Source organism: Caenorhabditis elegans, chromosome III (assembly GCF_000002985.6).
Source record: "Caenorhabditis elegans chromosome III".
Lineage (NCBI taxonomy): Eukaryota > Metazoa > Nematoda > Chromadorea > Rhabditida > Rhabditidae > Caenorhabditis > Caenorhabditis elegans.
In genome coordinates this window covers 4,088,473-4,113,787 of record NC_003281.10, presented here as the reverse complement: position 1 = coordinate 4,113,787, position 25,315 = coordinate 4,088,473, and the positions used below count along the sequence as shown (strand labels likewise).

The 25,315-nt window shown below is 36.2% G+C and overlaps 5 protein-coding genes and 4 non-coding genes across 9 annotated transcripts; 7 read left to right on the top strand and 2 right to left on the bottom strand.

The window, feature by feature from the left end:
* Positions 1–3,769: 3,769 nt before the first annotated feature.
* C03C10.10 lies at positions 3,770–3,917 on the top strand. The gene has a single exon (NR_052225.1). It is a non-coding gene; the product is annotated as an Unclassified non-coding RNA C03C10.10 (non-coding RNA).
* Positions 3,918–8,702: 4,785 nt separating this feature from the next.
* On the top strand, positions 8,703–8,843 carry C03C10.11. The gene has a single exon (NR_052224.1). It is a non-coding gene; the product is annotated as an Unclassified non-coding RNA C03C10.11 (non-coding RNA).
* A 66-nt stretch (positions 8,844–8,909) lies between these two features.
* C03C10.12 lies at positions 8,910–9,055 on the top strand. Its single transcript, NR_052223.1, has one exon. It is a non-coding gene; the product is annotated as an Unclassified non-coding RNA C03C10.12 (non-coding RNA).
* A 6,542-nt stretch (positions 9,056–15,597) lies between these two features.
* Positions 15,598–16,892, top strand: rei-1 (Guanine nucleotide exchange factor rei-1). Its single transcript, NM_001393313.1, has 4 exons — positions 15,598–15,778; positions 15,937–16,320; positions 16,373–16,472; positions 16,529–16,892. Exons 1-4 carry the CDS (start codon positions 15,660–15,662, stop codon positions 16,658–16,660), a joined length of 735 nt encoding a protein of 244 aa, NP_001379059.1. The 5' UTR covers positions 15,598–15,659; the 3' UTR covers positions 16,661–16,892.
* Positions 16,873–17,743, bottom strand: C03C10.7 (uncharacterized protein; the record flags this gene model as incomplete). The annotated part of the gene is made up of 4 exons (NM_001025969.2): positions 16,873–17,042; positions 17,242–17,351; positions 17,401–17,621; positions 17,674–17,743. The coding sequence occupies 4 exons, from the start codon at positions 17,741–17,743 to the stop codon at positions 16,886–16,888; spliced, it is 558 nt and encodes a 185-aa protein (NP_001021140.1). The 3' UTR covers positions 16,873–16,885.
* A 1,123-nt stretch (positions 17,744–18,866) lies between these two features.
* Positions 18,867–20,480, top strand: rnr-2 (Ribonucleoside-diphosphate reductase small chain). Its single transcript, NM_065420.9, has 4 exons — positions 18,867–18,953; positions 19,070–19,426; positions 19,481–19,836; positions 19,895–20,480. The coding sequence occupies exons 1-4, from the start codon at positions 18,900–18,902 to the stop codon at positions 20,271–20,273; spliced, it is 1,146 nt and encodes a 381-aa protein (NP_497821.1). The 5' UTR covers positions 18,867–18,899; the 3' UTR covers positions 20,274–20,480.
* On the bottom strand, positions 20,471–22,715 carry C03C10.2 (Putative casein kinase I C03C10.2). The gene is made up of 4 exons (NM_065419.4): positions 22,645–22,715; positions 21,997–22,536; positions 21,005–21,268; positions 20,471–20,711 (listed from the first exon to the last, which is right to left on the bottom strand). The coding sequence occupies exons 1-4, from the start codon at positions 22,660–22,662 to the stop codon at positions 20,508–20,510; spliced, it is 1,026 nt and encodes a 341-aa protein (NP_497820.2). The 5' UTR covers positions 22,663–22,715; the 3' UTR covers positions 20,471–20,507.
* On the top strand, positions 21,668–24,073 carry C03C10.5 (uncharacterized protein). Its single transcript, NM_001355096.5, has 4 exons — positions 21,668–21,714; positions 23,223–23,287; positions 23,348–23,477; positions 23,850–24,073. Exons 2-4 carry the CDS (start codon positions 23,231–23,233, stop codon positions 24,020–24,022), a joined length of 360 nt encoding a protein of 119 aa, NP_001342010.1. The 5' UTR covers positions 21,668–21,714; positions 23,223–23,230; the 3' UTR covers positions 24,023–24,073.
* Positions 22,075–22,095, top strand: 21ur-10102. Its single transcript, NR_052222.1, has one exon.
* Positions 24,074–25,315: the final 1,242 nt, after the last annotated feature.

The following is a 25,315-nucleotide window of genomic DNA, read 5'->3' as shown; positions in this document are numbered from 1 at the left end:
GGCGGGAATGAAGAAGAAGAGCACGGACGGGAGGGAATACAGACGTATAAAAGATATCGTCGTGAAAACTTGGGCGCTTAGAGATCAATGTAAATCGGCGAGACGCAGAGATATAGAGTCGGGGAGGTGCGGTTGTGTTGTGGTGACAGCCTCCATCATTTTTTGAATGACTGGAAAAGAAATGAAGAAGATGAAGCCATGATTTTCATGGAAATTTTATTGAAATTATGAAAGTTCAAAATGAAGCACTTTTGTACTTGTTGTAGGGTTTCTATTAATTCTGTTGAAATTAATTTAAAATTTTTAAAAAGGAAAACAAAATCCAGCGACTTTCAAACGAGATTAGTTCAAAAAAATCGGCTCAACTAATCAGCAACGTTAGCCACGCCCTATGTAGATCGATAATTGGTTGGCGCCAAAGACTCCATTAGTTCTAGGCTTTGGCAGCCAATAGCTCGCTTGTCTTAAGGTTCATCAAAAATTTTCAATTCACAAAACGTTAGTCATTACTTGTTCTATAGTTTTGTATTTGAACTTGTTTTGCTATCTTCAAAAAGAGCGAAGATATGAGATAACAAAGTTGAGTGAAGTAGATAGACACAGGTGGAGAAAATAAGGTTAACATTACAGTGCATTTTTTTTCCAACTTCTACGACTTTAAAGGTGCGCGCATTTTCGCGCAATGGTCTCGCCACGCGCATCCCATTGATCTGTTGAGCGCGTGGCGAGACCAATGACGGGGCCATTTTGTATAAATGCGCGCGCCTTTAAAGTCGTAGAAGTGGGGAAAAAAATGCACTGTAATTTACTTCGGGGTGCAATACTAATAGAAAAATATAAAAAAATCGATAGAATAGGATATCTTACATTTTAAGCATTCCATTGGGTTTGAAGCGGCACAAGGGGCCTCTTACCCGCCTTACCACTCGCCCTATTTCCTACATAGGATAATGATGTTAATTTGAAAAAAGTAGACCATTCTTGACCAGTCAAAATTTTGCAGATTTTTTAATGTTTGAAAAAAGGTCCGCAGACACATAAAACACTATCCAACTAGAGTGGGGTGATAAAGATTGAGAGAAATTTTGCGACAAAAGAGTTGGGGGATAAAAAATCAAAATTAGTGATAGAATGGATGTGAGACACAGAGATGTGTACACGTCACCACAGTTGTTCTTCCGAAGATGAAACTAGAGAGTCTCAATCATGGTTTTCTTGGATTTTATCAGACTGGTGGTCTTTTGGATTCATAAATCCCATTTTGAAAATTTTACTTTAAATTTAATTTGTTTTGTAAACCGTCAAGTGTTTTTTTTCAACGAAAATTTTTATAATTATTTTTAATTAGAATTTTAGAAATTAATAAAAAATTTCCCACATTGTTTGAAAAAAAAAACAATAACTGCTAAAAAAAAAGTCGGAGGATAATGGATATTAAGGTGAGCAGAGAAGTGTCAAATTACGCCCGGAGAGATGTAGTAAAACGGGCGGTGAATGGTAATAGATACCTGAGAGCAAGTTGATGGCAATGATCTTTCAGGTAGAAATAGTTCAGGGTTTAGGTAGTGAGGAAGTTGAACAGGAAGTTACTTTTTAGAAGTTACTATTTTGAAAATTTATTGAAAATCTATTTAAAATCTGTTCTAGTGGGGAATACTGTAGGTGTTTACAGATTAAACCGTTTTTTGTAGTTCAGAAAAAGAACAGAACTATTTATTGTTTATAAATAGAAAGTGACATGTGGCTGTTTTTCTTATACAAAGTTTCTTTAAAGGTTCGGATAATCCGTGCAAAAGTAATCACTCAGACTGATTGAAACAACGGATTTCCTGCAGGATTCTCTGATCAGAAAAGAAAGTGCAAACTAGACGTTTTCAAATTTATTCTGTTTCAGATATCATTCCTAAAAATGTGAATGAGGCTCTATTATTGTATTTTTATATTCAATCGGTTGACTTTCTTAGAAAATGAATTTCAATTCTGAAACTTTTAACAAAGTTTAAGTTAAGTAAGATGAGACCTTTAGCAGGAAACTACTTGAGATGTTCGGGAGGCTACACATCCAGAACGAAAAGGTGAAGGATCTGATCTACCGAAGCTCTAGTTTAGAGCTATAAAAAGTAAGAAAAAAGCGAAGAGAACGAACTTTTAGACAAGTAAAAGTCCATCAACTGATTGTATTCTCTTTCTCTCTCTTTCCTCGAAAACTGACAAAATTTGAAAGAAAGAAGAGGGGGAATTCAAAGTAAGAAATGAAAAGTCGAGCACAGCAAAAGCAGAGCATCATCTAATCCGTGTCGTGTCGGCGCATCATCCTCGCCGTCTCTTTTGCCTATTCGAGAAAACCGGAAGCTAAACTCTGGTCGTCTCTCTCTCTTGCATTCATAGTCTAAAATGACCTATTTGTTAGGCGGCAAAAGAGTTAAAAGAAACTAAACTGTGTCCGAAAATATTTTGGAAGAGTTTGGACACTTCTCAAAAAGTATTGTAGTTTTGCAGCGACATCTACCGAGTTGGATGTTTCATTCTGTATAGTAAACCCCAGCTGGGGTTTGAGACCGGTAGATTTCGGGCTTTGAAAAACAAAATTGTAACAAAAACCATTTCGAAGAAAAAAATTGAATATTCAGAAAGTTCCGAATTCTGGCGCAAATGGTTCAGAGAATTCCAGTTATGTAGGCACGTAAATGCTTACGTACCTTCCTACGCTGTGATCTACACTAACCAAGTACACGTGAATCTTTTTTGTGCAATTACCAAAAACTCAAATGTGTGTCAAAATACAGAAAATAGGCAGGCAGACATAAAGTAGGCATGCAGGTACGTATGCCCTGCCTATCATGAAAAATTGTGGTATTGGTCAACTAAACTTTTTTTAAAATTCTAATAATGTGAAGTTTTGAAAACGTCAAAGAATAAGAAAAAAAGAAAGAAGATGCACGAATTCAAAGCACATATTTGACGTGTGCATAATGGACGAAAAATGGGCGCGAATGGTTGTGGTTGGTTGATGTGTAACACAGCGAAAAGGCAAAATGGAGACGTCTTATCACTGCTTATAATCTATGGATTTAGATGGAAAATATTTAAGTAGCAAATGACTAGAGTTTTGGAAATTTATTAGCTGTTCAATGCAAGGTGACAGGAAAGACTAAAAAAAGAAAAGAAGAAAGCTCGGAAGCAGAATTTCTGGAAAACTAGATTTACGAATTTCTGGCAGTAGGCACAAGTCAGGCAATCTTGCAGACAAGAAATTATCACAGTTTTCCAAAACTTTCGGCGGCAAATTTAAATTTTTGTTAAACTTTTAAATGGAACTTCAATATCGCAAAAATTTAGGTGGTAAATACCAATTTTTAAAATTAATATAAACCCAAAAATCTCTAAAATTGCTCGGAACCACAAAGTGCAAAGATGGTGGTGTTGCAACAATTGGGGGAAAGAGAAGAGGGGAAAAGTGGGTGGAGCGTACTTGCCTGTTAACGCTTAATTTCACCCTAAAGTTGTGTCTAGAAAAAGGTGAACCTATTGTTTTATGGGGAGATGCAGAGGAGAAGGGATCTATGGAGACACGAGGTAGGACAGTGGTCAAAAAAAAAGAAGGAAAAGGATATCCAGAAGCAAAGTACAGCAACAGCACATGACGTGGCTAAAATACTGATGGTTGTCTCATGCCTGCTTGCCTGCTGATGCCTACATGCCTACGTTTCTGCTTACCTGCGTTCCTAATGCATACCTGCGTCATGTCTACCTGTCTGCCAAATGTCTACCTGCCTTACACCTACGTGCCGGCATACATATGCAATGCCTACCAACCTTGTAAGTGCCTGACAAACTGCCTGCCTCATGTCTGTGTGCATGGCTGCCTACTAGTGCCTGCCTACTTGTCTCATTAATTACCTGAAATACATTTGCCTACCTATCTGTCTTGCCTTTCTTATTTATAGTTTACTAGTTTCAAATGATTTCTTTCACGCTTATATATTTTTATAGCAGCCCTGACGCAGGCATAGGTAATCTTGAAAGAAAAAAGTTAGGAATTTATGTGCCTATATATTTAACATGCCTAGTTCTATTCTGTAATTCCCATTGAAAAAGTAAACTTCCCAGTTGAGCCGGTCCCTCTCCTAGACAACTTTTTTCAATTTTCAGAGTGTGAAACTCAATAAAAAATGAGGCACTTCTTTTTTTTCGCCACTTTTCTCGAAATTTCCCATTTTTGGACACTTTTTATTGGGTTCCTCTAGTTCTTTTTCACTCTCTTTATACAAACACAGGTTACATTTGTTCGGTTACGCTCCGCTTGGTTTTCGAATGGAAATTGGAGTGAGGAAGAGATAGAGAAGGTGTCGCAGAGATTTAGTGGAGCAGAGAAAAGCATAACTCGAATTATAATTTCATAGACCTGCCTGCCTCGCTGATGACCTACGCCTGTCATGTTCCTACATGAAAGCACAGAGCATATTCTCATTTGAAACTTGAAATGTGCCAATCAAAGCTTTAGTGCACACGTAGTAGAAGCGTAGGCTGGATTTAAGGCAAGTAGGCACATAGGCAGGTAGCCATGTAGGCTACACTAGAAAAGGCGAAAGATGATCAACAAGACAACTAACGTTAAAGTGCAAAAACCAAAAAGGGAACCACGGATGAGAGCCCCTCCTTATTTTATTTTTACTTTTTTCTGCCTTCACATCAAAGTTCTTTGCTTTTTGAAGAAATGAAGATGAGCGTCCAAATGGGATGGCGTCATTCTTTTCGAGGAAGAACCAGAACTTGAGAAGCAAAATTTTTTTTGTAATTAAAAATTATCAACTTGTAGCTTTCGGTTTGTTATAGTCGTTTGAGAAACATATTTTAAGAAGGCACAAGAATGTTTGCCTCTTTGACTTTAAAGTGACCTGCTCGTGCCTACCTGCGTGCCTACTGCCTTACATGTTCAGTGATAAGTCGCAAAATCCAGGAAATGTCGGGCGCTGCAAAAACGAGCCGCCTCACGCCAAAATGCAAATAATCAGTAGTCCGAGTAGTCCGTAGTGGGGGGGGGGGGGGGACATGCCTATCTACCAGAAAAAAATAGAGAAAAGTAGCTAAAAATTTGAACTTTTAAGCCCGGATGAACTTATTTTTGGGTAAACTCACTTTTTTCGCATTTTTCTTTTTTAATGCATTTATATAAAATTTTTGGAGAGTTTTCTCTCATGATCGTTAAGTTATCAAATTAAAAACTTCCCATCAGATTAAAAATCCCCAATAGTGTAGAGTTTCTGAACATCCAAAATTGCTCTCAATTTCGAAAACATTCAAACTTTGAATTTTTAAAAATTATATTAGCTCAAGCTCCCCATCTCAAATAATGCAAAGACCCGAGTGAGCTTAGTGGCAGCAGATTAAGAAGGAAAACATTGTTAGTTCCAAGGGGTGCGGGACCTCATAGGATTGACAAATGACTTGTGCTGACAACAGAAAAAAACGAGAGGAGAGATCATTACGGAGGAAAACAAAACAAAACAAGATGACGAGCCAGAGATCTGAAAGGAGAGAAATGACAAATGATGGAAATTTCGAAAAAAAAGGAACACTTTTTGATTCTGGAAATTGAAATTAGTTTGTATATAGGTAATTAGATATAGGTAACCAATCATCATTGTTGAAGGGGAGTGGCCAACGTCGTTGATTGGTCGCTAAAGTGTCTAGTGGGAAAAAGCTCAAACTCGGCAATTGAAATGTCACCTATATCCTGTTGACAATTTACACCAAAAAAAAAATTTCAAAATGCTTGTCACGAGACCTCCTTTTTACTACTTCCTTCAGTGGCCCTTCAAAATACGAGTGGAGCCCACAAATTCTCGAATTTCAGTTGAATATCTGCATATAGAGTAATTGGAAGGAGTCGAAAGCACTAGGTGCCCGTGGTGTCGAATTTCGGGTCGAAGTTCGTTCAGGTGGAAGCTTTTAAGCTTTCTTTCTGGTTTTATGATCTTGAATGGGAAAAGGGGGTTTGATTAAAAGATTAAAACTTTAGTAGGAAATGACTAATATAAAAAATTTTGGATCAACAAACATTGAAAAATTCATGAAAACTCCGCAGCAACAAAAGTTACAGCACTCTTTAAAGGTGCACACCTTTTTGGATTTCACATACATTTGTCGTGTCAAGACCGGTTACCGTAATCTTGGCTCATAAATTACATAATTTTGCGGCTAGGTACTTCTTTAATTCGCTTTTAATACAAAAAACACCTAGATGATCAAGTTGACCGGGAAAGTAGCGTGAAAAAACAAAAAAGAGTTTATAAAAACTAAGACACCCAGAGTGAGAGCAGCGAGCAAAAAAAACCCACTACCAACACTAACTAAATCCAATTTATACTACTCATCCCCGGCACCACTCATACACAAGTCTATCTCTTTCTCTTCTAGAAAAAAAAATGAAGATGATGGGATAGAATGGATGTTTAAAAATAGGAGAAAGAGGAACACATTTGACAATAGAGTGTGGAGAAATAGACAAAAAAGGAATTTTCAAACTTTTTTGAATATGTTCCATTTTTCATCCTCTATTTATAGTCTAGGCTTGTTATTCGTGACGTAAAAAGTCTGTTGCAAAACTGAGCAATTACGATGTGACGTAGAAATATTCATTTATTTTACAGAGATCAAATATTAAAGTTTAAAATTATTGTTTCACAATACTATTGCTCTGTATGCCTGCCTGTCTTCCTACCTACTTATCGCTCATTGCCTGTAGTTTGGCACGGATTCAGGTAAAGTTTGAGCATTTCTAACTTTGTATTCAATTTTCTGAATCTGGGGAGAGTTTTTTTAATGGCAATCAGAAGGTAGGTGAGCAGGCAAAGGGAAGGAAGGTAGGCAGGCAAAATGGCAATAGCTCATCACGCGTTTAGCCACGAGGTAAGCATAGTCCTGAAGGTAGGTAGGCAGGCACTTTTGTGCCCACGAGAACATCACACAATTTGTGTTTGAGTTGACCACTCTCATATTTTGGAAACGGTTATTTTTTTGCCTGTATCTGCCTACATGCAGGCGTACGTGCTTGTCTACCGCCTATCCATGTTTAACTAAAACGGACTAATACGTACGAGGTCAGGCATGAGGCAAGCATAGGCGGACCCGAAAGTATGTAGGTAAGCCTAATCGGGCCTACGCAAAGATTTTTTCCCATGCAGGCATATCTTCACGGCTATATACCTGATGAATGGCTATATACCTGATGAATGTCTACTGTCATTTTGGCGTAAATTCAGGGGCTAAGTGTGTAGATTTTTCGAATTCATAGTTTCAATTAAATTTGAACTGGGGAACTATATAGTCCGCCTAAAGGTATGTATGCCTACGAGGATTTTTTGAAAATTTGAACTGAAATGTGCACCTTCAGTAATTTTTCATAACAATTTTTAAATTATCCAAAAAAATTTCAAAGGCGCACATCTCTTCAGTCATATTAGAGTCGGAAAGGAAAATGAAAAAAATTTATTTCCCAAAAAATTTAAAGCCAAAAAAAAGCGACGAGAAACTTTTTTTTGCAGTTCCCAGATAAAAAACCAACATAAAAACCAAAAAGACCTTCATAAATCAGCTCCTTTTTTCCATTTTTTCCTTCAATTTTTCTATTGAGGACTTGGGAAAACGACAACGAAATAGCGTCATTTGGTGTTCTTCTCCTTTAGTAGTATAAGGGATAAAAAGAAAAGATGGAGTTTCGAGATAAATTCCTGTGGAATTTTTTCGCGGAAAACTAGAGCCGAAAAACAGCAAAAAATTGAATTTAAAAGTAAGCGAAAAGTGGGTTAAGGTGTGTGTGAGTGAATGTAAACTGGAGAAAAATTGAAAAATGGACTGAATTTATGATTGGAATGTTATACGTTTATTTGCGATGTTTGTACTTTTGAGGAAGAACATGTTGCATTCGAAGAAGTTAGAAGTAGGAGAAGCTCATATAATGCATTTTGACAGTACCTATCCGAAAGATTCAAAAAATTATGAAAAGTTAGGAAACATTTAGAACCTTCAGAAGTTTTAAAATAATTCTGAAAATTTTATTCACCTTTTTGAACGTCGGAAATCGCCTGAAAGTGTTGGAAAAATTCTATGCACTTCTGGAAAATTCGAGAAATTTCTGAAAGTCCGGAAATAGCCTGAAAGATTTGAAAAATCTAGAAAAATCTGTAAAGTTCTATAAAAATTACGGAAATTACTAAAAAATTCTGGAAAGTTCACGAATTTTTTTAATTTGGAATATTAGAGAAACTTCTGGGAGGTTTGAAAGTTTTCTGGAAACGTCTAGAATGTTCTCGACATTTTAAGCATTTTTTGAACTTTCGCGAATCGTCGGAGTTACTTGGAAAATTTCTAGAAACATCTGGAAAGTGTGAAAAGCTTTTGGAAAGATATGGGCAAGTTCTAGAAATTGCTGGACTATGGTTTGATCTACCACTTTTCAGGAAAACATCGGGCCAGAGAAGGGCTTACAATATAATTTTTTCAAGAATTAGGAAAAAATAAAAATTGAAGCAAAAAAGTAAAACACATACCAAAACTCATTGGAAGAGTTGCCTTTTAACAAAAGCCCGGAAACTCAGTGAATAATTAAGCTCTCACATTTTAGAGCATGTCGGCGACCAATCAAATCTTTGAGTCTTTGTGACTACTCTATGTCTCTCTATTTACGAAACAATATTGTCGGGTGGCTGATTAATTAGGATAATTGCTGAGAATTTAGAGGCTCAGAGAGCACGTGACTTTTTGAATGGGGGTTTTAGTTTTATATGTAGGCAGGCACGTATCATGCTATGCCTGCCTACAATGGGAACCTTATATGTGGAGTTTTTTATAAAGAATAGGACCTACGAATTAATTTTTTGTTTTTTTCCGATTTTTCCAACAAAACACAAACACAAAAAAAACTAAAATATTTGTGCAGTAAACGGGCAGTAAAACATCAAAACGTCGTCAAAAATGCGCGGAAAATTTCGGAGGCAATGATGGTCATCCAGTTCATTGAGGAGTGACCATCTGCTCTTGATTTACGACTTCTTTTTGTAGAGAAATAGAGTAAAGCAGAGGGGTTTAGATTGAAAAAGAGAATTGAGAGACTGTGAATTATTGATTTTTAGGATGTTTTTGAATGTTCTCTGTGAAGCAATCGGTCTCTTTTAAGACTTTTGGGCTTCGATTTTCTCTGAAACTATCGAAAATTTGGAAATTCTACCAGGAAATTCTTGATAGATATGTATATCCTATTTTTCACCTATCTTGTGATTATTACTTGGGTGTTTCAATTCAGCAAGAAATTTTTTTTCCTCTCATGCCACGCGTAGCTGGGATTCACAGCCACCACCATTTTTTCTAGGAACTGGAAAAAAAATAAAATGTCAATAATTTTTTGAATTTTCTTCTACCACCACCTCTATTTTTGCATTTTTAACATCACACCTCGATTTATGGCAAAATGAATAATAAATCGAGTGAAACGGGCGGTCTCAATTGAATGACGAGGTGAAAATAGAAATGAGGGAGGGGCCAAAGGCTCTGTGAGCCATGCATTCAAATATATATGGGAACAAAAGGCACGGAAAAGTAAAAAAGACCAGAAGCCGAAAGGGTCAAGAAGTATAGGTATAATTATATTTGGTTTGAACCTACTTTGCAGACTTTTTGAAGGTTTTGAAAAGACGTGCAAAACTGGAACATTTTTATCAGTTTCATGAAAATCGCCCTAACATCGAATGAGAAACATGTCATCTGGACACCAGATGGGCATGATTTTGAAAAATTAATTTTTGCAGGAGAATTGAAACAGAAAATCAAAAAATTAACTATAACTATTTCCTTATTGGACTTGCTCTCACAATTTTGTACAATCTGGAGCTCCAGTACAACCTACTTGCACCTGCTCTCCCTTGATGTGTTAAGAATAGTTTTTTTTTTTTTGAAAAAATATTGTTAGCTATCATATTAGCTATTAAATTAGAAAGATTTGAAGAAATTCTGAAAGTGAGAAGTTTTTGGAAATGTTGGGGAACTATTTTTATTTATTTGTAGTCTGAAGACGTTCTATATCCTTGGAAAAATGTCTGAAAATTTATTGACACACGGTTTTCAAATTATGAAAAATATAAAATATAAACATAAAACAAAAAATATAGCAAATTCAATTAATAAACCCGGAAAGCGCAAAAATGACGAAACTATATAAACATTTTTGCAAACTTGATTTTGATAAAATCATTCACAATTTTTTTTTTATTTTCACAAAAAAACATCAAAATGATTTTTTTAGTAATCGGTGTGTTTAAAACTTAAACAATTGTAGCAAGTATCGTTTTAGGAAAATAAAAATAAATGAATTTTAATTTGAAAGAGAAACGGAGAAGAAATGAGGGATGCTCTCTAGATGAGAAGCGAACGCATAATTGAGTTAGAGTATGCAAAATTGGTGGAAGAGAGAGATGAGAGGAATGAGAAGAAAGATGATGACTGATATATTATTCAGAATATTCACAATTTTGATGTCTTCCAAATTCTCAAGGAATGGGAAACGTCGTGGAGGTATTCTCTCACTTTCACTATTCGTTAACTGAAAATAGAAGCTGCCTGTGATTAAGACGTTATCTGAAATCCAAGTCGTCATGGTCTATCAACTCAGTAAAACTACTTTTTTGAGAAAATATATTCGTTAAATGTGTTTTTCGTTCCAAAATGTTATTTTCCTAGTTAGCAAGCATTCATAATTTTCCTCAGAAATGCCAAATTTTCGTGGAATTTGCAGATAACAAAAGGGCATTCTCATCTATAGACTTCTAGGTAAAAATTCCATCAGTTTGAATTGTGTCTGAGTCGTCTCTCAACCGCCCTTCCCATTGCCTTCTCTGCGCCCTGAATATATATTTTTTGAACCATTTTCAACTTGGAAATTTTATGCAAAATAAAGTAATGATTCAGTGGAAAGAAATTTCTCAGCTGCTGCGACAAAAAGTTGGCAATATTTTAATTTAGACACTTTTTATCACCCCGCTTTAAATTTCCTTCTGCAAAATTAATACAAACTTCAAAATTCCGAGGAAAAATATGTTTTTGTCGATTTCAGGAATAATGGTAGGTGTGAACGAATTGTGATCAATTCAAATTTTTCGACTGTAAAGTTAAAAAATTTAATAAAACATTTTGCATCATATGAACGGTTTTAAATAATTTTCCCTCGAAGTTCTAGACCATAGCCTCTCAAAATCATTTGAATTTGGATTAAAAAAAACTGTCACATGAATCACAAGACAGTTGGAAATTGGCTCCCACCTGAATTTGTTTCTGTTTTTTTTTCAAATCCATTCTTGTTCAAAACGTTTCATTTCAAATTCCAATGACTTCTGACCAATATTTTTTTAATATAAAACCGCATACATTATTTCGTATTTCCATTCAATTCACCAAATGACGTAACATGTCAGTTCTCTCACTTTCAGCTTTAAATAATCTCTGTTTAAGATCTACAATTCTGAATTTATAGTCTCGAGAAAACCATTCTTTTCTCTTCATCTCTTTCCGTCGGATTCTTATCTTCTATGCGATTGTTGATGTTACACTAAAAATTTCTCACTTTGTCTAACTTTGGTAGTTTCAGATTTTTAATCTTCTAGTTTTTTTGGGTTCTTACCTTACTCGGTTTTTTGAATTTTTGAAATAGTTTTTTTTGAATTCAAATTTATTGGCTGGTCTTGAAAAAGAAGTTCCAAACTTAAACAAGCACACCTTATATTTGGTGAGTCCCGCCATGTAAAAGTTTTTCAGAACGAAATACACACAGAGCATACTTTCCAAATAATCTGTCTGGTCAAATAATTTATGGAATTTTTTTGGTACTAATTTCAATTAAAGTTATATAAATTTAAACTTTTTATCGTACGAAAATCTATAAAATTCAATAAAAGATCGGTTAAATTTTTAAAAATATTCATTTGGTTCCAGTTTTTTTTTTGAGATTTTCTGGAATTTTTCAAATAAATTTTTCAGAACAATTGCGACCATTGAAAGTATAAAAACGTCGCAAAAAAGTACTAGATATGCGAAAAAAAAAAGAATCATGTATCAAAAATCGGCAATTAAAAAAAACTTTATGAACTCATATCATAATATACCTAACTTAACTTGACTTATTAGAATTTTCCAAATCTTGTTTTAAACTTCTTAGAAACTAGAATTATTTTTGATTCTTTGAAAATCGTAACCTAACCTCCTATTTTCATTTGAATGAAACAATGTTCAAAATTGATCTAATAACGATATTTTCATGAAACAGAAAACATCATCAAAAAATATAAATATGAATCATTATTCATTTTTAAAAGCTTCCCCATCACATGACAGTACTTGAACATTGAAACATTGTTGTTTTCCGGTCTTCACGTTTCTTTTCTCGTATTTAACAAACCCCACTTCTCCTCCAATGAATGTGTGATTGTGAACCCAACAAAGTGTCTCGAAACAAAATCCCATTTCTTCCGAAACTTTGTCATTTACAATTCCTCGAATCCTGTTGTGTATCCTTCTCAAGACTTTTTGTTTCTCTCGAATCTCTTGTCTAATCCTATCCCTCAGCCTCCTGTCCTTTGACGGATTAGGAGACTTCAAAAAGAAAATTTGTGGTTTTTTTTTTGTTTCGGTTTGCTTTTCTATTGGTTCGATCGAAATACCTTGTGCTGCCATTCCAACTAGTTTGTTTTGTTGGCTTTTCAAATTGATGAAGATTTTGAAAGAGAGATAGAGAAAAGTAAACTCTTTACTTTGAAGATTCGAGGTTCATTTCACACAATTGATCACTCGAAACTATTTTAATCAGTTTCCAATTATTTTAGGTTTTTCCACAGAACAAGGCTGTGAACGTAGGCACCTACACGCCTACCTTTAGGCCTGCGTACCTCTCTATAATGAATTCCTATCTCAATAGTTCTAAAGTTTGAACAGTATATGATACTTTTATTTATAACTTTAAAGATTATCTCGTAGGTTCTTTGGTTTCTTGCAGAAAAAAAACTCGATTTTATTTCGCTGACACAATTTATCATTTTATCGTTATCCTTTGCCACTTACATATGTTAACAACGACGAAACACATCACACGAATTTTATTGTTGCGCAATTTTTTAGTTGAATCACAGAATTATTAGAAAAATTGAATCATAATAGTTTAGCGTTTTTAATATCAAAAATTGCACCTCAAATCGGGAACTTGAGTTACCACAATTTCTTGTGTACTGGCGGAGAGAGGAGGATAAAGGATACAGGCAGCAGAGCCTAAGCTCAAGCCAAAGCCCAACAAGCCTGCGCGTAATCATAAGCCAAAGCCTTAGCCTAAGCATAATCTAAGATTAAGCCTAAGCCTAATCCTAAGCTTCGGCCTACGCCTAAGCCTAAGCCTATGACGAATAGTCAAAAGTATCAAGTTTTTCAGATTATTTGGAACATATGTAATTGAACATGTGATTGGAAAAGTCCAAGACGAGAACACATCCATCACCTCCCCACTCATCCTACCCCAATTTTCTAAAATCACATGGAACCTGTTATCAGAGTTTGTTTGACTTCTCTCGTTTATACGGAACTGAAATATTTTTTATGAAAAGTGTGATCACATGTCCGACGACACCCACTAAAAATTTGACAACTTCGTACTTTCTTCTCCTTTGAAATCATCAATTTCTCCTGGTCATAGGGAAAAGAGATAGAGAGAGAGAGAAAGATAGAAAAGAGAAAATAGATCAGTATCTGTCTATTTCTCTAATTTTCTCACTTATTCTTCATCGGAAGAAGAAGAAGATGAAAAAGACAACGTCATCCACAACCTGTCGTCCCCCACACACCCCTACGACCACAAAAACTGTCCCCGTTTTTTCGACACCTCCCTGATGTTTTTCCCGCAAATCCTATTAAAGCTCACGCGCCTAGACTTCTTCAGATAGCACTCATAAAAGCTATTATTCGCTATTTGTCAAGTAAAATTGCCACATTGGCTCCTGTCACGAATGAAAATTTTCCGCTACCGTACCCTTTATTTTTTGTTGTAATTTTCAATTCTTTTGATATTCTTGATGTAAAAATTATATTTTTTATCGAAATCCCGTCAAATATGCTTGGAAAAAACGAAATTTCAAGAAAATCATCATCTACCGTACTCATGGGTACTGTAGCTGAAAAGTTTCACTCGCGTCGAGACCCGGAAGCATCATTTTGCTTTGAAATTTGCGCGTTTTTCCGATTTTCGATTCAATTATTAGATGAATTGAAAACTATCAGCGAAATCGTTTTATCATTTGACAAAACCTGAAAATTTTCTAAAAATGTTTTTTGTCAGACTGAAGAAAAATTATTTTTAGATTAAAGGATTAAAGGATTAAAGGACGATCGGTTCTTCAAGTGCTATGCACTGCGGATCTGGGATTCAGGTACACTGCCTGGTGGTGATCCTCTGGGCTGTAATTTTAAGCCACGTCCTAGCCGGGGACTGTGGCCGATAATCCAGTCGTGGATTGCTCCACTTCCCAATAGACATTCTCTTATTTTAAAAATAGAAATGTTGCAATTAATCGGAATTTTGCAGTTGAGGGGTATCGCCCCAAAAAAATTTTAAAAAAATATGTTTCAAAAAAGTACTTCTTGAGGACTGAGGCGACTCAACTCTTCCCCCACCTTCCACCAATTTTGCTCATATAACAGTCCACAATTGTGTGCCCCTCAATATATTTCCCCTTCGGTATAATTGGCCCATTTGCCCTCCACAATCTATTCACACTGTCCATCCCGACCGTCCGTCTCTGTTTCTCTCTTCTCCGTCGTCCCCCACACTTTTCCTACCCCCGCTTGTCGTTTGCACGGCCTTCAAACCCAAAAAACCGATGAAAACCGTATCTGAAATAGTTCTACTCTCCGTTTCCTCGTTTTCTTTGTTCTAGAATGGTTTCAAGTTCGAAATTCTCAAAAAATTATGAGGTTCGAATATTACCCAGACGCAAAATTTTGAGATTTTTGCCCTGAAAATACGGTACCTGGCCGCGAAAAGGCAATTTCTGAGATTTACAAACGGGGGTGCGCCTTTAAAGGATACTGTAATTTAAAGCTTTCGTTGCTCTCTGATCAGATTTTAATTGATTTTTCATAGTTGATCTCACAATTTATTAAATCGAATAATTTTGAATTTTATTATCTTAATTATTAATAAAGTAATATTATTTAATAAGTAAATTTATTTTCAACCAAAAACTATGAAAAATCAATGAATACTGAAATTACAGTACTCTTTAAAGGCGCACACCCATTTGTTTTCAACAAAAATGTCATGTCGAGGGCCATTTTTGCAGCTGATTTTTGCTATTAACCCTGAACAACTAAAATTGAGAAAATTGTCCAAATTTCATTCATTTTAGCCATTTTTGTAAGTCGAATTGATAATTTCTGAAAAACTCCCGCCATTAATTTCAAATTACGATCTGCAAACACCATCACGTAAAAATGCACAGTTTTGCCTCACGTTAAAATTTGCAAATTTAATTTTAAAAAATTTATTTTCTCATCTTTTCTCCTCATATTCTCTTCATTTCTAGTAATTTTCGTTCGAACAATTCGATTTCAGAATCAATAAAACATTAAAAATGACGGAAGGGGACGATCAATTAATATCGATTCGCAAACAACTTGAAAATTTAAATAATGCAACAGATGACATCAACAGTTATGAGATGAAGTTGGAAACTGTCAAGAAACAGTTTTGGTGAGTTTTAATTCATTTTTTATTTTAAAATAATTGCTTAATCGCTACACGTCTAAAACTGGAAACCTTTTATTGCACTAGTCATTCTTAACCAATTAATTCGCAAAAAATCGTACCAAATCTGGTTTTGATGCTAAAATAATCTTATATATTTTCAGTGAAACCCAACTAATGTTCAACAAAGAAATGCTTGGAATCCCTAAAAAGTTGGCCAAACACATATCAAAATCCCGTCAATTTTTCGATTTGAAAAGCCGCGAATCGGAAATCAGAAGATGTGTTCAACAAGCGGCAGCTCAATTTGAACGACAAAAAACTTCAGTTGAAATGGCAAGAGAACAAGTGCAAATACTGCATAATTCATTGAATAACAATCAAGAATTGGATGCAGAGAAACAATATGTTGATGTGATTGAGCAACAGTTGGAATTGGTTAAAGAAGCTGAGGGAGAATGTTTAAAAGCTGAAAAGTGTCATGCATCACGTGTCAGGGATTTGTTACAGTTGGAAATGGCTTTAAGGAAATGTTTAGAGGAAAATGGGTGAGTTTCAGGCATCAGGCAATTTTCTGACAATATATTTTCCGAATTTCAGATCTGCCATCAAAAAATCCCGGCCCTATTACGAACGAAAAGAAGTTCTGACGCGAACAATGAATTCTCAACTTGAGTTAATGTCAATTTTGGAGCATGAAGTAAGAACTAATAAGAATAAAACTGTATATAGATTAAAATAATTTTTAATTTCCAGGTACAAGAACGAAAAGACAGCTACAGTGATTCGATGCGAGCTTTAGAGCAGATCAGCGATCAAATTCATCAGGAGCGTTCCTCGCAAAGCAGTTTGGCTCCTTCGAGTGATGCAGAATCCGACAGCTCTTGATACTCTGAGCCACACCCTTTCTTCTCAATTTTCCACGTGTAATATTAGATTTTTCACGAAGTTTCGAAATCTCGATCTCACTTGTACTCACGTTCCACACCCAATCAACTTCACCAAAAATGTATTTTTACGGGTTTCAATCCCCTTTCTCTTTGCTCCTCATTTTCTCTATGTATCTCTTTATTTTGTGTTCGTCTGGTGCTTAATAACAATTTTCTTGAAACATTAAAAATTGTGATAATGAGAAGACGATGAAGTGCCCACAAAAGCATCTACGTGTGCACACGCTGCACTTCTTGTCGGAGCACTGGATTTATCAAGCAATCGTGAAGCCAATGTGCATAGCTCACAAAGAGTGGATGCCCTTGTCGCTGGTGGCAATCTGAGGGTGAAATAGATTGTTGAAAAATTGTAATTTTTTGAAATTTTGAGACGTTAAAAAAAATCGAAATTTCGTTGACTTGCAACTTGCGCGTCATATATAGTGTCAAGTACGCATACACCGCGACGGTAGAATGCACAAAATTGTCAATTTCAAAATTTTCATGATTTTTCTTTTATTTAACAATTCAATTTCTCACCTGCTAACCGAAGCGGGTCTTCTTTCTTCTGGAATAATTGGAATTTCTTCATCAGAATCCCATTTAAAATACTGAAAATTGTTCACACGCCGGCCAAGCTTTGGAATGCTCTAAAAATATTTGTGTCATATTATTGTTTCACTTAATTGAAGAGATTACAGGCATTTCTATATCATTCCGATTATTGCTCAATTCCCTAATAACCAACAATTCATGAGTTTCTCTACGAATTTCTTCATCTCTCTTCCTCTGTTCCTTCGCTTTTTCCTCTTCTTCAATACGACGTTTTACCTCTTTCTTCGCCTCTTCCCGCTTCTCATTTCTTCTAATCAGTTCTTCAATTTCACTTGATTGTTGTGGTTTAGGTGGCTTGAGTGGTTCTGGGAGAATTTTCAGGCACCTATGACAATATTTCTCAGACTCTAAACCTACTTGGCTTCCTTAAATGCGGACGTAGATCATCCTCGGACAGAGTTACAGAAAATCGACGATCTGACGCCATAATTTGATGTAAAGTAAAAATGGAGAAGCTTTTTTGTCTGGTTTGCTGGTTTCCAATGGAAACTCTCCGTACATTTTTCAATAAAACGTGGATCTAAAGCTACTAGGCAACCACCAAAATATTGTAGAATTTGAATTTCCGCCATAATTGGTTGGTCTCATCACGATATTCATCCAAATTTATGGCCCAAAACCTAAAGATAGTTTTCCAGTATTTCAATAGGCTTCGTTCCCGTCAAAAATAAGTTTTTCGAGAAAATACAAAATATTTTGTTGCGAAACTATAGTTAGGAGGTTATATTCTTTACCGTTTTTCCGCCAGACACTAAATCTTTATCAGTCGGACAATATTCATCAGACCTGTAAATTTTCTCTGTGTCTCCGTCATTTCTTTCAAAACGCGCGCCAAAATTTGAATTCGAACAATTGGCGCGAAACCTCTATTGCGCCCGCTGATTTCGTTCATTCACTCATTTCATTTCTCATTCGCTTCGTCTTGTGTGCACTGGAAGTGCACTCATTTGTCTTTTTCTTGTTAAATCTTTTCAATCACCATTTTTAATTAAATAACTTTAGGTTTTTGAAATTGAATAGCTGCTTTCCGGCTTTTCAACACATTTATAGATTCTTTTTCAATATATAAATTGAATGTTTTTCCAACAAAAAAAAATCGTTCGGTCACTCCATTGGTCACTTTTTTATCAGTAAGCCTCGCAAAAACAATATATTTTTGATAAGGAATTCATTCAAAATTCAGTGCAAGAGCCCTATTCTAATTTCTCACCCATTTATTTGCATCATCTGCTCCCATCATTGACCATGCCTACGTCACAATTGACCTCCTGCCGGCATACGATTTTCCGTGCAAAACTGAACACAGGACCGTCTGTGACGTCAGCATTTCCCGCCCTTCACCCATAGTTCACCATGACGTCAAAAGCTCCGCCTTCGTTAAAACCTTTGGTGCTGGTCATTCCTTGTCTCAGTCTGTCACAGTCGCCGGTCCTAGGTGGTGACTTGTGTGACCTGAATAGTGTTCAGCTGGCCATTTTTAATGTTTCCTCTTCTCTATCAATTGTTTTCTTCATTTGCACACTATTTTCATTTTATTTTAAACTTTTCAGGATCGCAAGCACTATCCGCGTATATCTACTAAAATGACCCTCACCGAGATTCAGAATGTCGAGAAGGAGAACGCAGGAGCATCAGTGGTAAGTATTTAGTGTAAAGTCCGCGAAGAGGCGCGAAATCTGGTGCTTTTGCACAAAATGTGCACAATTCTACGACTTTTCCAGTATACTCATTACGTATGCCTTCGAATTTACAGCCGAAACACTCATCGAACAAGCTGAAGTTGGAGAAAGAACTGGAGAAATTGGAGATTGTCGATCAGACCAAGGCTGCTTCAGCTGAGGAAACAAATAATGAGTCGGAGGTGAATGAGCTGGATGCCGACGAGCCGATGCTTCAAGATTTGGATAATCGATTCGTCATCTTCCCACTGAAACATCATGACATCTGGAACTTCTACAAAAAGGCAGTTGCATCATTCTGGACAGTCGAAGAAGTCGATCTTGGAAAGGATATGAACGATTGGGAGAAGATGAATGGTGACGAGCAATACTTCATTTCTCGGATCCTTGCCTTCTTTGCCGCATCGGACGGAATTGTCAATGAGAACTTGGTATGTTTTATTTGATATCTCAATAATGATTCAAATTAACGATTAAATTTTCAGTGCGAACGATTCTCGAACGAAGTTCAAGTCTCAGAAGCACGGTTTTTCTACGGATTCCAGATTGCCATTGAGAACATTCATTCAGAGATGTACTCGAAGCTGATTGAGACTTATATTCGTGATGAGACGGAACGAAACACTCTTTTCAACGCCGTTGATGAGTTCGAGTTCATCAAGAAGAAGGCTGACTGGGCTCTTCGCTGGATTTCGGACAAGAAGGCTTCGTTCGCTGAAAGACTCATTGCTTTCGCAGCTGTTGAGGGAATCTTCTTCAGTGGATCATTCGCTTCGATCTTCTGGCTGAAGAAGCGTGGATTGATGCCAGGATTGACACATTCCAATGAGCTCATCTCGAGGTAATTATTATTATTACGAGATTTAAATAATTTTAATGTAATTTGATAATTTTTGCAGAGACGAAGGACTTCATCGTGATTTCGCCTGTCTTCTCTACTCAAAGCTTCAAAAGAAACTCACTCAACAACGCATCTACGATATCATCAAGGACGCTGTGGCCATCGAACAAGAATTCCTGACTGAGGCACTTCCAGTTGACATGATTGGCATGAACTGTCGTCTTATGTCACAGTACATCGAGTTTGTCGCCGATCATTTGCTCGTCGAGCTCGGTTGTGACAAGCTTTACAAGTCGAAGAATCCATTCGACTTCATGGAGAATATCTCGATCGACGGAAAGACTAACTTCTTCGAGAAGCGGGTTTCCGAGTATCAACGTCCTGGAGTGATGGTGAATGAAGCCGAGAGACAGTTCGATCTTGAGGCTGACTTCTAAAGAAAATATTTCCAAATTTCTATTTCTAACCTCATGTTTTCCTTCCTTTCATGTTTTTCAACCTCACCCCATTTCTCACATTCACTTTGTTTCTGTTACGATCTCGTGTAATTGATCGAAAGCACTTGTACCAATTTCTATGAATCGCTTATCTTGACTGAAAAGATGTTTGAAACTTTTTATCATTAAAAATGAAAAATTGTGATTTCACTTCATTCATAATTCATTCAGAGTTCAAATATTCAATGTCGTCTTGTATCCATCCTCCCAATCATACGGTTCGAGCAGTGATTTCGGGCTGTATAAACATTTCAGACATTCCAGCAGTTTTTCATACGGTAGTTCAACAACGGGGTCACATTCCAAAATCATCTTATGAAAGTCGACTAGGATGCTCGCAATGTCCTTGAACATCTCTCCATTCTTGGTAACCTCGTTCTGAAATCGGAAAATTTTGTGATTTATGACACAAGAATACGGTACCGGGTCTTGAAACGACCGAAAAATTTGTTAACGATGATTGTGGAAGGATGCATGCGCCTTTAAAGAGTACAGTAGTTTAATTTTTAATTCAAAAATCATTTTCTTTTTGGAAAAGTGAATAAAAATGCGACAATTGAAAAAAAGTGTACTGTATTCCTTGAAGGCGTACACTCTTATTTGCAGCTACCGTAAGAAACAATTTTCATGAAGACTTTTGAAATAAAAATTGTACGATTTGCACCACATACCATCAACTTTTTGACCCCATGAATCTCATGAATATCCTCCAAATATCTCCACGGGAGCTCTCCAACGACTAGCTCATATGCCGTATACAAGACTGAGAATGCATCATCCCATGGTGTCTGCTCCAGCTTCTCGTGTACACGAACCGATACATAACGTTCTGTTCCTTTGAATCCGGCATTTATTCTCCATGGAATGCATACACCGGATTCGGTTTTGAAGCGTCGGACGAGTCCGAAATCAAGAAGATAGAGGATGTGACGATTCTGAAATTACTTTTCTGGATGTGGTTAAACGCATTGCGTCGGTGTTTTTTATCCTGGCGCTAAATTTTTGCAAGCAGGCCGCACGCTTTTGTGAAAAAGTATGACAACTGAACTGTTTTTTCGCTGATTTTTTTTGTATGTAACGTTCTGAAGAGACAAACCAATTTGAGCCGGCTCTGCCACAGCCTTAAGCTTTTCCATGAAGCAAATAACAAATCTTCTCAGTTCGGTGCAAATCCATTAATAATCACAACCTCTAGATATTATACGCGGCTTCTAAGGCCTCGACAGGTGCACTACAGCTGGTGCAACGGCGTACCAACTCTTAATTAGGAGGATTAGGAGGCGGGGTGTAGGTATAGAAATAGGTATAGTGCCTGTTTACAGCTGAAGCCTCTCATTTTCTATCGAATTGTCTCTCTAGGGCGGCTGCTGGCAAAAATAAGGTGAGTTTCTGGTATAATCTTTTCAAAATTTTCCCTCTGTTAAACTCTAAATTCTATTAATTTTTCGAACTGAAAAGTTCGAAGAGCAAATAAGAAAAGTTTGAGGGAAAAATTAGGAATTGAACTTTCATTCGAACTCTAGATATAGACTAAAAGCAAACTACTGTGCAGGCACACCAAGGCCTGCCTGCCTGCAAGGCGATCTACGCCGGTCTCATGCCTATCTGTGCACTGTAAAAGTACAGACAGGCACTGATGTCGCGTTGAAGGCACCTAACTCACCTGAGCATGTACACCAAAACAAATATTTGCTGGTTTAACATCTCTATGAACATATCCCATATCATGAATATCTTTCAATGCATTCAATGTCTGATAAGCAATTCTTCCAACTGTCTCTTTACTCAATCTTCCCAATGGACTTCGTTTCCGAAAGTCTCCAACATTCATACTAAGCAACTGCATTATAATAAAATTGAATTGATCATTGAATCCAGATGCATACATTGTTGGAATATGAGTTTTCCCTTGCATTTTCATCAAAACTTGTTGCTCCATTATCATCCGCTTCGTAATCACTTCTGCTCGTAGTTTTGGTTCTATTTTCATTGCTCTTTCATCATTCTTTTTAACATCCATCACCATAAATATCTGTCCATAACCTCCATTTCCAATCACACCTTCTATGGACCAACGATTCATGAAAATTGATCCAGGAGCCACGTGGAGCTTTTTGATGCGTCTTTCTGCCAACTCTTTTGCGGAAAACTTTTTTGGAAGGATGTCCAGATTCGGGAAAATTTGAGTAATGTCGGTTTCAGCCTGGAAACATGTTTTGTTATTGCCTGCCTACGTGCCTGCCTACCGCCTATTTTCGAGGCAGTCGTAGGTCACCTTCATGACTGAAACAGGTACCGAGCGTTAACTTACTTCTTTTGATTTATTCATTGTTAGTGAAATTTTTCGAATTTCGGAGATTCGGCCGGCAATCGGAATCGATACTTTTAAAAATGATTACATTTGGTTTTAAAAAAACTCAGAAAAAAAACCCTCGCGTGAATAAACAAATTTGAGTTTTTCGCCACTTTAACTTCACTTTAAATTTAAAAAAAATTAAATCTGAAAACTTCTGTAGTCTGTGACGTCACACCTCCTCGTGGTACGGTAGGAGTACGGTACTACTGTAGTTAAATTTTCCAAATATTATGGCGTGGATGGTAGACACATGCCTCATGTCTGCCTTTCTGTATGCATAAAAATGGACTTTGACATTTGACACGAGGCATACATAGGTTGCCTTGAAGGTAGGCAGGATATTTTGTACCTACATGGAAGGCTTACTGTAATAGTATTAAACGTTCTTGTCAAAAATAACAAAAATTGCTTTAAAGGTTGTCACCCATTTGGAAACTGAATAGTACTTTCTTACTGTAGTGCCAAGAGCACGGTAGTTATTTATGCGAAAATGTTCTAGAATCAGCTACTCAAAGTTAATTCAATAATTTCAGAAATAAACATGTCTGGAAACCAAAACGGCGAAAACGTTCAACAGAAAAAAGAGAAAATGTGTTCGGTTCGTTTCTTTTTCTGTGTGAAACTAAATGTCTTATTTTGAAAAATTCATATTTTTCAGATCGGAGAAACCATTTACACATGGACCCAGAACAAGCACGCCACCACTTATGTCGGAACATACACTAAAGCTTTCTTCTCAGGCGAAGTTTGTCGCGAAATCAGAGAGCATGACGAGTTTCTCGGGATGAGTTTTTCTAGCTTTTTTTAAAATTTAATTGAAATTTGGGTACCAACAAATGTAACTTTTGAGATGAACAATAGCTTGGTGAAAAATTTTATTGGATTTGTATCAAGTTGTAGCTCGTTAGACCATGCATATCTCCTTCTCAAAAACTATCTCCGCAAGTTAAATCGATGGCCGGAGTATTTATTTTCCTTTCCTAGGCCATGAATGGTTCTAGACATTAATGTCGACATTTCAAACCTCACACCGTACCTCGGCTTACCGTAAAATGTATTTGAAACAGTTCGAAAAGGCAAAAAATTCAACCATTTTAAGATAGTCGAGAAAAGGCGCTCTGTGACGCCTCGAGAATAAAATAATTTTTCCAATTTTACAGAATGTTTGACGAAAAAGTGCGACTCGGTCAAGTCACCAAGCCGACAGATTTCAAACTCAAAGTTCATGATGGAGAAGATCGTAAGAATCAGCCGAATTCAAGCGGAAGTGGAGAAATGCATTTTGATAGACCTTAAAACTATCTTTTGCAAGTCATGTTGTAAATTTTTTTAAAATTCTAATGCTCTACTGAAAACTTTGATTCTACCAATAATAAACCCTATACTATTTTTCCATATATTCCATTACTTTACACTTTATAACTTTATGCTTTATAAAATCTAATTTCATCAATATATTCTTCTCAATAAACATATTTTATTCAAAGATTGATAGCTTCAAGAAACTTCCAGCTACAAACGATAGAGCAAATCTAAATTATTTTCTGAAAATTGGAAACCCTGAAACTTGTCAATTAGCAACGTATAGTACCACATCAGAAATTGACTCAAACTTATTTTGTGTTGCGAAACATAAATAAATGTTCCTACGTTACCCTACTACAGTAACCCCACATTTTATTAACTGAAGTTTTCGTGAATCCTCCTTCGTACATTGTTTTTCCAGTATTCAAATCTGAAAGTCAAAGAAATCTGTAACTTCGAACTTTTGTTGCTGTGGAATTTTCATAGTTTTTCACTTTTTTCGGTTAATTCTTTCAATACGGTGGAGTAGCGTCAGAAGGGAAATTGCTTCAACAGATGCCTTTGGCAAGACCAAGTACAGTACTCTAGGCTTAAAAAAACGTGAAATTTCGCATCTGAATTATATTTTTTCGGAAAATTCGAAAATTTTTCATCCAAATTTCTTCCAAATTGTAGGCCTACCCCTAATCACCTCTAAAATCATTCATAAAAGTTTTCAGATTGCCTTTTTTTCCCATTGAGTGTGCTAAATTTTGTGTTGGGGCCTAACAAAATGGTATTTTTCAAAATGTCACAAGCTTCATTTGAGAGTCTAAAAGTGAGCTGAAACTTTCCTTGTAGAAGCTGAAAATTCAAATTTTTGACTGTATCCATGATAAGGTCTGCAACAAAAAAACGTACAAACTGAATGAATCAGAATTGTTTTTGGTTGCTTTTTTGCTCTCTTTTTCTTCCATTTTTTCCCCATTTTCTTCCCCCATCACTAGTAGTAGTAGTTGTGGTCGGCATAAAATGGAAGGGGAAACATTTACTCCTTTTTCTCAATTTTATACACTATTTCTCGATTCTCTATGATTTCTCTATGCTCTCCGTGTTCTGTGATGAAGAAGCTTCTTAATTCGCTTTAGTGAGAGAAAAAAAAACGTATGAATTCCAGAAGTGAAATTGCAATTTTTCTTCATTTTAATGTTTGTTTAGCTATTTCGTAGTTGTTATTTTTTAGTATTTTTTCTACATTTTAGAAACATTCAAATCACGTGCTGCTTGTCATGGGCGTGTAGACTTTTGTGATTTTATTAAATTAACATTGATAAGAATAAGA